General features: G+C 45.9%; 1 protein-coding gene across 1 annotated transcript; it reads right to left on the bottom strand.

Moving 5' to 3' along the window:
* Positions 1-1,541: 1,541 nt before the first annotated feature.
* On the bottom strand, positions 1,542-8,269 carry pcdh18a (protocadherin 18a). Its single transcript, XM_076264642.1, has 4 exons — positions 5,403-8,269; positions 4,952-5,040; positions 4,267-4,436; positions 1,542-3,053 (listed from the first exon to the last, which is right to left on the bottom strand). Exons 1-4 carry the CDS (start codon positions 7,887-7,889, stop codon positions 2,341-2,343), a joined length of 3,459 nt encoding a protein of 1,152 aa, XP_076120757.1. The 5' UTR covers positions 7,890-8,269; the 3' UTR covers positions 1,542-2,340.
* Between the last annotated feature and the right edge of the window lie 3,218 nt (positions 8,270-11,487).

Here is an 11,487-nt window from a genome sequence, read left to right on the forward strand (position 1 = left end):
CGTATTTGAAAAATATCCGTTTATTGGGTGCCACGGATGTCTATCAAATGCGTCTGTGCATAGCAAAGGATGTTTTTGGCTGTTCTCCCAACAGGATTCAAATATTTTGTTGCTCTGATTGGTTAGGTCTATCCAATTCTGTGCAGGGACATATTTCCCCTGTATTGGTTGAAATATGTCCCATAGTTACATCCCAAAGGTGTAGTACCAGATTAAAATACTGTATAGAATTGAGTCTGGCTACGTAAGGCTACATTTTCCTAGTAAAGTTGTAGAGTATCCTCTGCTCTGCTTCCTCCATCGTATCTTGCATGGACTTCCTGCTTGGTCAATAATTTCGGTATAGTATGTGATTTTCACCATCAGAGAACAGAGAACAACAAGCAGTAGTAGGTAAAAGCATAGAGGAAAAATAAAAATAAAAAGTGACTGTACGTTGTTGTCTCATAATCTGCACTTCAATTTTGTGATTTTTGTTGTGGTATTGTCCTAACAATCCATAGCCCCTCAAAGGCGAAAACCAAAAGGCATACACTGGACCAATAAGCAGTCTTGTAGATGTCAGTGTTAAAGCATGTTGAGTGTAATAAAGAGGCCTATAAAGGTCAACACATTTGGTTACAAATGCAGGTAATGATCAGCCTCTTCAAGTTTGTCATGAGAAATTATTTTTAAGCACATAATAATGCAGGCTTGAACAAAATAAAACCATGAGATATAGAGAGAGTGTAAGAAAGAGTGTGTGTGTGAGAGAGAGAGAAAGAGAGGGTGTGTGAGAGAGTGTGTGTGTGTGAGAATGAGAGAGAGGAGAGAGGTGGGGGGGGGGGGGGGGGTGGCGGCAAACAAACACACAAGCAGACAGATAGACAGTCATGCAGCCAGACATATATCAGCAAGTATTCCCATTGTCAGGCCTGGAATTCCATGCCTTTTGAACTATTATGCAAAAAAGGTGATCTCCAAAACCCACAAAGATTCAACAGAACCTAGCAGAGAGCTTCCAGAGGAGACCAGCTAAAAGCATGCTAGCATGTTAGCATCTCGCCACACATGGTCAGCCAGCATAGATGAATGCCCACTGGCTTATTTCCAAAACACAACAGCTGCCTGTTATTGAATTATAAATGCCAACAGGTGTTTAACATGGCCAGATGCATAGCATTAGTACTGACAATGATAATCTGTGAGCAAAAAGTGAACTCATCTGTTTAAACAACAGGCATGTTCTTCTCCACAATGATGGATAATGGGAATGGGAACTCTAAGTGATCCCGAGGTAAATGAGGTGGGAATGAGGCTAAATTGGCCTATCGCATGAGACACAGCAGTGCTTTATGTAAAGTAATATTAAGCAAATGTATTGTCTGGGATTATCCACACAAGCCTAATTAAATTAGTAGTATAAGGAGCGCACTGAGAATGTGTGTCCTTCTTCTACCAGATTTGCCTGAGAGTGAAGTTCTTGCACTCAACAGTAGGGGGAGCTGTAGTACATAGAGGCAAGAAAAAAGGCTCAGATCCAAGAGTAGGAGGCACAAGGATTGTATTGTGGCAAACAAATAAATAGCCAGAAAAAGAAGGCATGTACAGTTCGAGAGATCTCAGTATCTATTTTTCAAGATTTTTTTTACACTCTCGCTCTTTGTTGACAATTGGACAATAGTTACTGTAATAAAATGAAAACAGAAAACGTCCAGTAGGTTTGTGGTGTGGTTGAATTATTTTGCCACTTTCTTCTCTAGAAGTCAGAGTACAGGTGGTGTCAACACAGAGACAAAACACATCTCAATACAAACACTGTTTCTCAGCATGTTATGGAGTAATACTCATATTCACACACACGCAATGTCAAAACTTATTTATAAATATTTTTGTTTGTATACACTCCCATAAGCACACATACACACACATATATGCCCCAGTGTGCATACACACACTCACTCACACACATACAGTAACATACAGTATCTTTTGATGACATGCAGAAAAATATAAAAATAGACATCCGTTTGTTTTTTGTAATATATACAAGCATACATATATAAATATTGTGTAAAAAAACGTATTCTTAAAATACAAAGGTAGTTACAATCACAATGTGCACACTGTATACCAAAAGAAATAAAAATGTGTGAGAAACAAAGCCATTTCCAAATAACTAGCACTTAAACACACCTTCACAATATCAATGCCACAGAATGTCTGATACAGTGCATTATTCTCTCTGATTTCTCCACCCTCAGGTCAAATGAAACAGTGGGCGAGGGAAATCAGAAAGACTTTGACGGGGGACCATTTCACATTTTAATAGGTTCGTTTTGTTTTTGGATTGGGAGCAGTCTAGTTGTGGTGGACGTCGACCAAGAGTTTGTTGATTTCGGCCACGAGCTCGCCTGTGTCCATGGTGACCTCATGGCGACTGTCGCTGCGCTTGCTCTGTAGGTGCCCGAGTACACTGTCCAGCTCGTCCTCCTCGTAGTTCTCCGGGATCTCCTCCATGGCCGGCAGCCATTTGAGGTGCGTCTGGGTGGTAGCCGTCACGTGATTGGCTGGCCCGTGCGTTGGCGTCGTTATGTGATTGCCCGACGTGTTGCTTGGGTTCTGGAAGTGCGTGTTGGCAGCCCAGGCGGCGACGCCCTGCGGGTACATGGACGAGGATGACGATGACGACGACGACTTGCCAGGGAGGAAGCCCCGTCGGGTTTCCAAGGCGACGGAACGCTCGGCCATCTCGTTGCACTCGCCATACGTGTCGAGGGACGGCGGCAGGAGGCGCTGGAACACACTGTTCATCTCGGACAAGAGAGAGCCTCCTACTCCGCACTCCTCCTCCGACTCCTTGCCAAAGGTGGAGAAGCTCTTCTTGCGGTCGCCAGAGGAGTCCACAGACTGTTGGTCTTCCTCCACCAGGGCCTGTGGCGAGGCCTCCTCCCCTGGGATGTACATGTTGGTGCGGTAGTCGGAGGAGGTGGAGGCTGGGGAGGGGACGGAGGGCATCCAGCACTGGTCAGAGTGGCCCAGGATGCGACATTCTTCAGTGCACAGTCTCATGGCTGCAGGGGACAGACACACAGACACACACAGACATGGAGGTTAATAGGATGCTCATGTTCAGTCAAGACTCGACAAAGAGACTGAATCAAGCAGGGCAGGAAAATGGGAGAGGAGCAGAGAAGACAAGTGCAGAAGAAACGAGAACAGAGATAAAAAAAGAGAGGAGTGAAGAGGAGAGGAGAGAAAAGTAAGAGAAGAGTGAAGAGGAGAGAAGAGGAGATGAGTGAAGAGAATAGGAGAGGAGAGAAAAATAAGAGAGGAGTGAAGAGGAGAGAAAAGTAAGAGAAGAGTGAAGAGAAGTGGAGATGAGTGGAGAGGAGAGGAGAGAAAAATAAGAGAGGAGTGAAGAGAAGATAACAGATGAGAAGAGGGGAGAAGAAGAGAGAAGAGAAAAGGAGAAGAGAAGATGAGTAAAGAGAAGAGTAGGGACGAGAAGGGAAGAAAGGAAAGGAAATGAGGGAGGAGAACAGACTCTTCATTAGGAAAGCAGAGCAGAGACGAGCCCTACATAAGAGACTGGAGCTGAGCGACTGGCTGGCTGGCTGGCTGGCACATAAGTGGTTAAAAGGCACCAATCAATGCTGTGCTCTTGTTCTCTGACTCTCCATAAAGCAAGAACAACTGTGAGAGCTGGCTAAAATGGGAGGCCTCCAGGGGGGAATAACATCATTCTGAAAGCAATTACTGTGAATTTTCTTCAGTTCAGACTTGAAAGCACTGAGCTGTCACTCACGGTGCACAAACTGAAAATGCATACAGATGAGTGACAAAAGTCCCTCTCGCCTGCTCTCTCTCTCCCTCTTTCTCTCTCTCTCTGTCTCTCTCTCTTTCCATCCCTCACTCTCCTAGCCTCTTACACTACACATTTAGGTGGAGAGAAGATACAATACAAAAAATGTATTGTTGAAAATGGTGTTGAGATAGCGAGGTGGGTGTTTTGCAATCAAAAAATAATGAGGGTTACTGACTAATGATGATATTGGGTTCATTCTCCAACCTAATCTGTATATATGTTTACAAAGGACACAATAGTCAATGGGATAGAGAAACAGACCTATGGCAGACAGCCTGCCCAGAGAGTGACCTAAAGTAAGTGGTCAGGGTCCCTGTGGGTAGATGGCAATGATCGATCCATAGGCTACAGCATCACAGAGAAAACGACCCCCTGACCGTCAGTGAAAGGGACACTTGGCCTCTGCCTGCCCGTCTCACCTGGGTGGAGTCGCTGATGGGCATCCATGTGAAAGAGGTCACTGAATCCTTCGCCGAGGAGCCGGTCAATCGGCGACTCCCGACCCATGTCACAGTCACTGTCCCCGGCATCACTGTCCCCTCTCCCACTGTCCTTCAGGCTGAACTTATCCATGTCTTGGAGGCCATACCTGACAACAAGATAGATGGGGGGGGGTGTCATTCAACTACATTCTAAAGCCAAATTTAGTCAATGAAAATCCATGTAAACATTTATTGTACTGTAAAAACCTTTGGTATAAAGTCCTGAGCTGTACATTCATCACAAAATGATGAAACACCATTGTCCATTTAATATGATAATAAAAAGAGAAAATACATCATACTGAGATGCAATACCAAAAACATGTCTTTGCAAAAATGAAATGACTGTCAACACTGCTTCTCCTGTTGAATACAGTGTGATTTGTCAACACAAACAAATGAGACAAAACAAATCACAACAGCAAGCTATGACCTCATGTGATGAGCTGTCCAATGGTATTGCAACAAAACTGGGTGACCAAGGCAACAGAGAATCTCTTTCACCAGTGCTACCGCAGCCCAATCTGAATGGGTAGTGTCCTGTTAAATATCCTGTTCTCTCAACCAAATTGAAATGACATTTCAGGATAAAGGGGTTGGGGGGGGGGGGGGGGTAAATTACCTGTAATTCCTTGAGTACTTATTTCCTCGGAAACTTGGTCTTGGTTGGTAGTGGCCCTGATGGAGCAGTGACAGAAGCTGTGAGACTTGCTATATTTAAAAAAAAGTGACACAAATGACAAAAAATGAATACGGATGGAGACCAAGACAGACACACAGTGAATGACAATGAGGTGGAATGACAGTCGATGGATGCATGCAATGAAACGAATAGCAGGCAACCACATGATGAACACCCACATATGAATAAGGGCTGGTGAACAAAGGAAAACAGTGCAGGAGGATGAGAAATTGGGAATGTTGTACAAACAAAATTTCTAGCTACTACTATGAGTTCTAGTCATTGTATCAGCCATGGTTTGTGAACTGTGTGTGTGTGTCTGTGTGTATGTGTTTACATGTGTCAGCTTACATCTGTGTAACCTCCCACGCAAAAAACAGAGTGCTCTTACCTCCACAGGTGGAGTAGCATGGGCCAGCTCCAAGGCAAAGCTCTCTGGGATGTGATTGGACGATATTGTAACCAGGCTATTGAGTGACTGGCGGCTATGGTGGCTCTGCCGGCTGCTCATCTGCGCCCTCTCCGCCAGGGGCGAGCCCGCGGGCGAGTGGTGGTGTGCACGAATGGGCAGGGTCCCGTTGACCGTGGGCACCAGCGTGATATCGCCCTTGTGGATCTGCCTGGAAGGCTTCTTAGGGTGATGCTGGTATGTGGACTCGGCCACTCGGCAGTTGTAGGAGTGGGTGTCTTTCTTCTCCCGTCCACAGCGAACTGCGAAGGCCACCATGATGGCCAGGAGCATGGCGCAGATGGCGCCCAGAGAGATGATGATGATCAGGGACACGTCCAGGGAGGCCTCCCCCCCGTCGGCCGTGTGCGTGTGGATGGCGCTGTCCATGTTCTCGTAGATGGTGAACTTGAGCACAGCTCTGGCGGTCAGTGGCTCCGGCCCCTTGTCCTGGACGAGAGCCGTGACCTCCATGTGGTCGGCCGGGATCTGCTCCACGCTGACGTTGGTGCGGATCTCACACGTCTTGCTGTCCATGGCAAAGTAGCCGGCCTCGTTGCCGGCCACGATGATGCAGGTGAGCTCGCCGTTGGCGCCGGCGTCCTTGTCTGTGGCCTGGATGGTGGTCAGCACCTGACCGGCGGGCGTGTAGCGGGAGACAGGCACGTCGGCCGTGTGGTTCCAGAGTTGTGGCGAGACGATGAACGGCGGGTTGTCGTTCTCGTCCAGGAGTGTGAGCACCATGGTGACGTTGCTGCTCAGCCGTGGGCTGCCCGCGTCCTGGGCCTGGATGGTGAATACTACCCGACTCACGTCCTCGCGGTCAAACGAGCGGAGCGCGTACACGGCACCATTGGACGGGTCCACGGTCACGTAGGTGGAGATGGAGCTGACATCCACCATGCTCTCCAGGATAGTGTAGCTCACCTGGCTGTTGAGACCCTGGTCAGGGTCCACGGCCACCACGGAGGTGAGGTATGCACCTGGTGCGTTGTTCTCGGGCTTGAAGACTTCGTAAAGGCTCTTCTCGAACCGTGGTGCATTGTCATTGTCATCGAGCACTTGCACTGTGAAGTGTTTGATGGTGGACTGGCTGGGTGAACCTCGGTCCTCGGCGACCACGGTGAGGCTGTATTCTGACCTCTTCTCCCTGTCCAAAGCAACATCAGTCAGTATCATGTAGTTTTTCTCGTAGGACTTCTGGAGCCGGAAGTGCCCTTGTCCATGAAGCCTGCATATCACCTCTCCATTGAGCCCTGTGTCCTTGTCATCCACCCTCACCAGGGCAACAAAAGTGTCCACAGCTGCGCCCTCAGATATGTATGCCACTTCCTCGTTTCCTGGTGACATTAAATTGATGCTGATCTCTGGCTTGTTGTCATTCACATCTACAACTTTAATGATGACCTTACAGTGCGCTGGCATTGAATTAGGGCCAAGGTCTTGTGCTTGTATATCAATATCAAAAGAGTTGGTTGTTTCATAGTCGACCTTTTTAATCAGAGTCAATTGTCCATTGTCTGAGTTTATTTTGAATGTCTCTTGAATTTTCGTGGACACGTGAGTACTAAAAGAGTAGACTATTTTTCCATTGGTGCCCTCGTCAGGGTCTGTGGCGTTCAGATCAATTATCATGGAGCCTATAGGTGAATTTTCCAATAGATTAATCACATAAGATGGCTTCTCAAAGACAGGGTTGTTGTCGTTTGAGTCGGCAATGTTGATTTTAAGGAGTGTGGAACCAGATTTTGGGGGAACGCCCTTATCCGATGCAATTAACTGAAGTTCATAGCTGGACCGTGTCTCTCTATCCAATTCCCTAAGCACAACGAGCTCCGCATATTTGGCACCATCGGTTCGTGTGAGGATATCAATCATGAAAAAGTCCGTTGCTGGGGTCAGGGAGTATGTGTGAAGAGAGTTATCTCCGACATCAGGGTCCGTTGCGCTGTCCAAGGGAATCCGTGCGCCTACAGCCGCACTTTCAGAAATCTCTATGGGAATTACTGACCGCGAGAATTGAGGAGCGTTGTCGTTAATGTCAAGTATTTGTATCTCGACGTGGAACAACTGCAAATGTTCCGTAGGCAGGGTCAACACATCGAATTCGATAGAACAGTTCACATTTTTCTCGCACAGTTTTTCTCTGTCTATTTTTGACCTGATGCTGATCTCGCCGTCTTGTTCGCGCACAGACAGTAATGTGCTCCCTCTTTGCATTGCCTTGAAACGCGAAGACACCGAGCTTGGAAGTTTCGACAAAACATCAGCTACATCCTCTTTTAGTCGTGCAATAACAGTTCCAATCCTTTGTTCTTCGTAAACCTGGTACTTCAGTGTCTTGCCAGTTACATGTTGTATCAGTATCATCATCACAAGAAGTTTCAATGTTCTTATAAAAATAAACGCACCATTCCTGTTGATATCCATGTTCTCAGTTCTTCTCTTTTATGTTCAGTGAACCCAATTCGAAAAAAATGCTTTGCAGACCAAATTACTTTTTTGTGCCCAAAGTTATCGATTCAAAAGCATTTTCACAGAAATGGTCACCCTGTGTGCTGAAAAACGCGAGAGGTACCCAACGAAATCTATTGAAAACGTGACCACACTCACAATATCTTCTGTGTTATCCGGAGAGAAATCTGTTGCATGCATCCACTTAAGCACAGAGCGCAGGTTGTGGTTAGTATGTGTGTATGTGCGCTCGATGCAGTGCCTCCCGCTGTCTGGGTTGCCACTTCAGACTGACTGGCCCAAATAGCCCAGCTCTTTGGGGAGAAAAAATGCGCCTCAGCCTTGCTCCGTGAGGACAAAACGCTTCCTAAATCAAGTACTGCCCCTCAACCCTCCCAGTCAGTGACCATTGAATACAGACCGGCTATAGATCCATATTAAAGCGACAGAGTGGGTAAGAGGTGTGTGCGTGTGTGTGTGTGTGTGTGGGGGGGGGGGGGGGGGGCAAACCCCGCCCTTTCGGGTACCCCCCACCCCCCCACACCCCCTATCTCCCTCCTCCTGCCTAACAGAGGCAAGACAAAATAACTCAAGACAAACTTTCGCCATCAACGTTTGGTTGGGTCTTAATTATTCATCGACACGGGCTAAAAGGTCTTTGGTGGTTGAGTAGACACGAAAGCGGTAATGTGCAACAGATATACCAGATATGCACTCTCTCGCAAAGTAACATTAAGGAGTAGCCTATAAACAGGAATTTAAAAACAGTTTATTGGTATTATGGTCGATCATGTGCTCCAATCAGTGTCATATTTCGCATAGCATTAAGATTGACAAATAGTAACTTAATTTCAATTAAATTCAATTGTATGGAAAGGGACGTTTTCTCATGCGTGCATCGTCTTTAAGCACGCCACCAAATCATCACGAATGGTTTGAAGACTGAGTCACGCCGGTGTACATTTTTGTCCCCGTGAATAATGTCAGTTTACAAAGCTCTGATACCCTGATGAATAGCCGATCAGTTCCAAAAAATTAATATCCGTGTGAGCTTTTCAAGATGAACATGCGCAACTGGGACCTTGCAATACCGTTGCCATCTGGCGAGGGTCGCTGGCACCGAACCCCGGTCACTGTGCAGATTCATCTTTGAACAAACTCCTATTCAAAATACTAAGACCAAAATTAGTTTCCTTTACAAAGCGAAACAAATCCTATTCCGTTAGCTCACGTTTTGCTCCCTCAGGAAGGAGTGATGAAAGAGTATAAGAACACCACTCTGAAAGCCCTTTTAAAAGCATCAGCAGATGTATTAATGGCATGACATTTTACCAGCTTTATTAAACATCTAAGGATGGAAATGTTTGTGCATGGTGGGTGCCATTGAATCTGGCTTGTGGTTTGTTTTTCTTCATCATCATCATCATCCTCCTCACCATCAGCATCATCCTCATAATCATCATCTTCTTCTTCTACGTCTTCTTAATATTATTATTACATCTAACCACACTGAACCAGTTCTGACTTGGATGCGTTTTCATTCTGCCTGAAATGTCCGTTTTGTTTAGAATACTTACTAAGCAAGTGGCCCCTAAATTTGGGTGCCTGTGCCCTTGGAATACTAAAGGCAGGGATCGCCTAATGCCTTTCTTTTGTTTGTCCATTTATTCTTTTCATACCAGCTATGTTTGTAAAACGTTTGCATTTTCTTTGCCAAACACATAGACTCCATTTTTAACCTAGTTTGATACGGACGGGTGCTCGCTTTGGCGCGGCAAGCACAGAGAGCTGTAATGCAATTATCCTAGCGCGGGACGAAGCGCTAATCACATTGGCAGAACAAAGACGTCAAAGTCCGCCAGAATTTCCACACATTTAAGGGGCGCTGGAATGCCCCCTCCCTTTCCTATGAAAAAAGATGTAGATGCTAAGTAAAAGCAGATGCAAGCTTAATACATTTAGGCATGGTCTCTCAATAGAAATCCCCTATTCTGTTTTAAACTCTTACTTCTTCAAACGTGTGAACAAATTCACTAATGATACAAACGCATTAGTCAAGGATGACAGTCGATCTAAAAAAAAACTGGCTGAGAGATGGAGCAATATTTTCCACTCCTCAAAGTATTTGCTATTTTCAGATTGCCTCACATTTAGGAAGATGTGGGATATGTGTTGATGGATTGGTGAATGAATGCATACATTGTCCACAGACAGACAGAGAACAGCAATAGTCAAGCTAAATAAGTTGACTATCATGGTGTAAGCTACAACTTTATAACACATCATCATCATGTTGAATAAAGACCAAGACCATCGTTGCTGCTGCTCAGCCCTCCCTCGACAATAAAGTCAGGGTATGCATTTAAGGCTGTCATTGATATGCTGAACTTTGCTCCGTCCAGACAATAGACGTAGCAGGTGGGGGTACAATCGAGATGAGGTTCGACTCAAGCTGTGGGGGTAAAGTTTTCTCCTCCTTTTTCTAAGCGGAATGCGCCCAGTCGCTCGTCCTGGAGCCACCGTTGTAAAGGCACGCGAGCATCTGTCGCCTCGTCTGCCTGATTATCCCTCATTCAATTAGCTGACCGGTAGAACTTTTTGAATGGTCTGGCCTTTCAATAAGCGCTGTTCGTGAAGGCCTCCGACAAAGCTCATTGTTATTCATCCACACACCAAACTTTCCCTTGCTTTCACTAGCATCGACTTTTTTTTTATGATTTTATGAGACGTTAGATCCCAATGCGGCCCGTGATGAAGGATAACAGGCTTGTTTGGTGGGGTGATGCATGCAGTGCGCACGCTTACAATGACCATATTGAGATTTGTGTCGACTTGAGGGCGACAATTTTATTGCAGCGCTGTGAAAGACTAGTGAAAGACTCCTTGTAGTCTGACTGTGACTGCGCAGCATGGGGAATGGGCAACTCCGCGGTTAAGCACAAAACACTGCAGCCAATGTGGTGGTGCTGAAATCAAAATCTACCTCAACATCTGTAAACAACTCCATGGAGGGGCCTTTATATTAAGTCAGACAGTAGGCTACTTGCTGTTCCCAATTACATGGCACCCAATTGAGAATGTTAACAAATATTAGACTTGAATGCTGTGTTTGTGTCAACTGTCTGTTCTGTCTGTTGAGCAAAGGAGCAAAATTACAGCGCCTTGTTACACTGTATTTTGCAATGACTAGATAACCCACTATCTAAACCACATTCATACATAGGTATATATGAATATGATTGCAATATGTAGCATTATTATACATTAATACATTTATTACGTGTTCATTATGGATGGTTTGTACAATGTGTTAAGCCTTCTTTCCCTATTTTCTTCCCCCTCATGCCCCCCCCCCCCACACACACACACACACACCCCACCCTTACTTCTGAGTTGGCTTTCTGTGTCAGTCTGTGAATCAACAGAGCCTACTGCCATCTCGGCAGCCTTCCTGTGTGGCCAGGCTATGACTAACCAAAGCATGCCCTGCTTCCAGCGCAGGAACACTCAGAAGAGACAAATCGGCCTGACATTGACGGTCACTGAGGTTGCTTGTTTGTTTTTTGAGCAACAA

The sequence above is a fragment of the Alosa pseudoharengus genome, unplaced genomic scaffold (genome assembly GCF_046254945.1).
Source record: "Alosa pseudoharengus isolate Yale_2024_CS ecotype anadromous, Long Island Sound unplaced genomic scaffold, YU_APseudo_1.1 YU_APseudo_1.1_scf_32, whole genome shotgun sequence".
In the NCBI taxonomy this organism is placed as follows: domain Eukaryota; kingdom Metazoa; phylum Chordata; class Actinopteri; order Clupeiformes; family Clupeidae; genus Alosa; species Alosa pseudoharengus.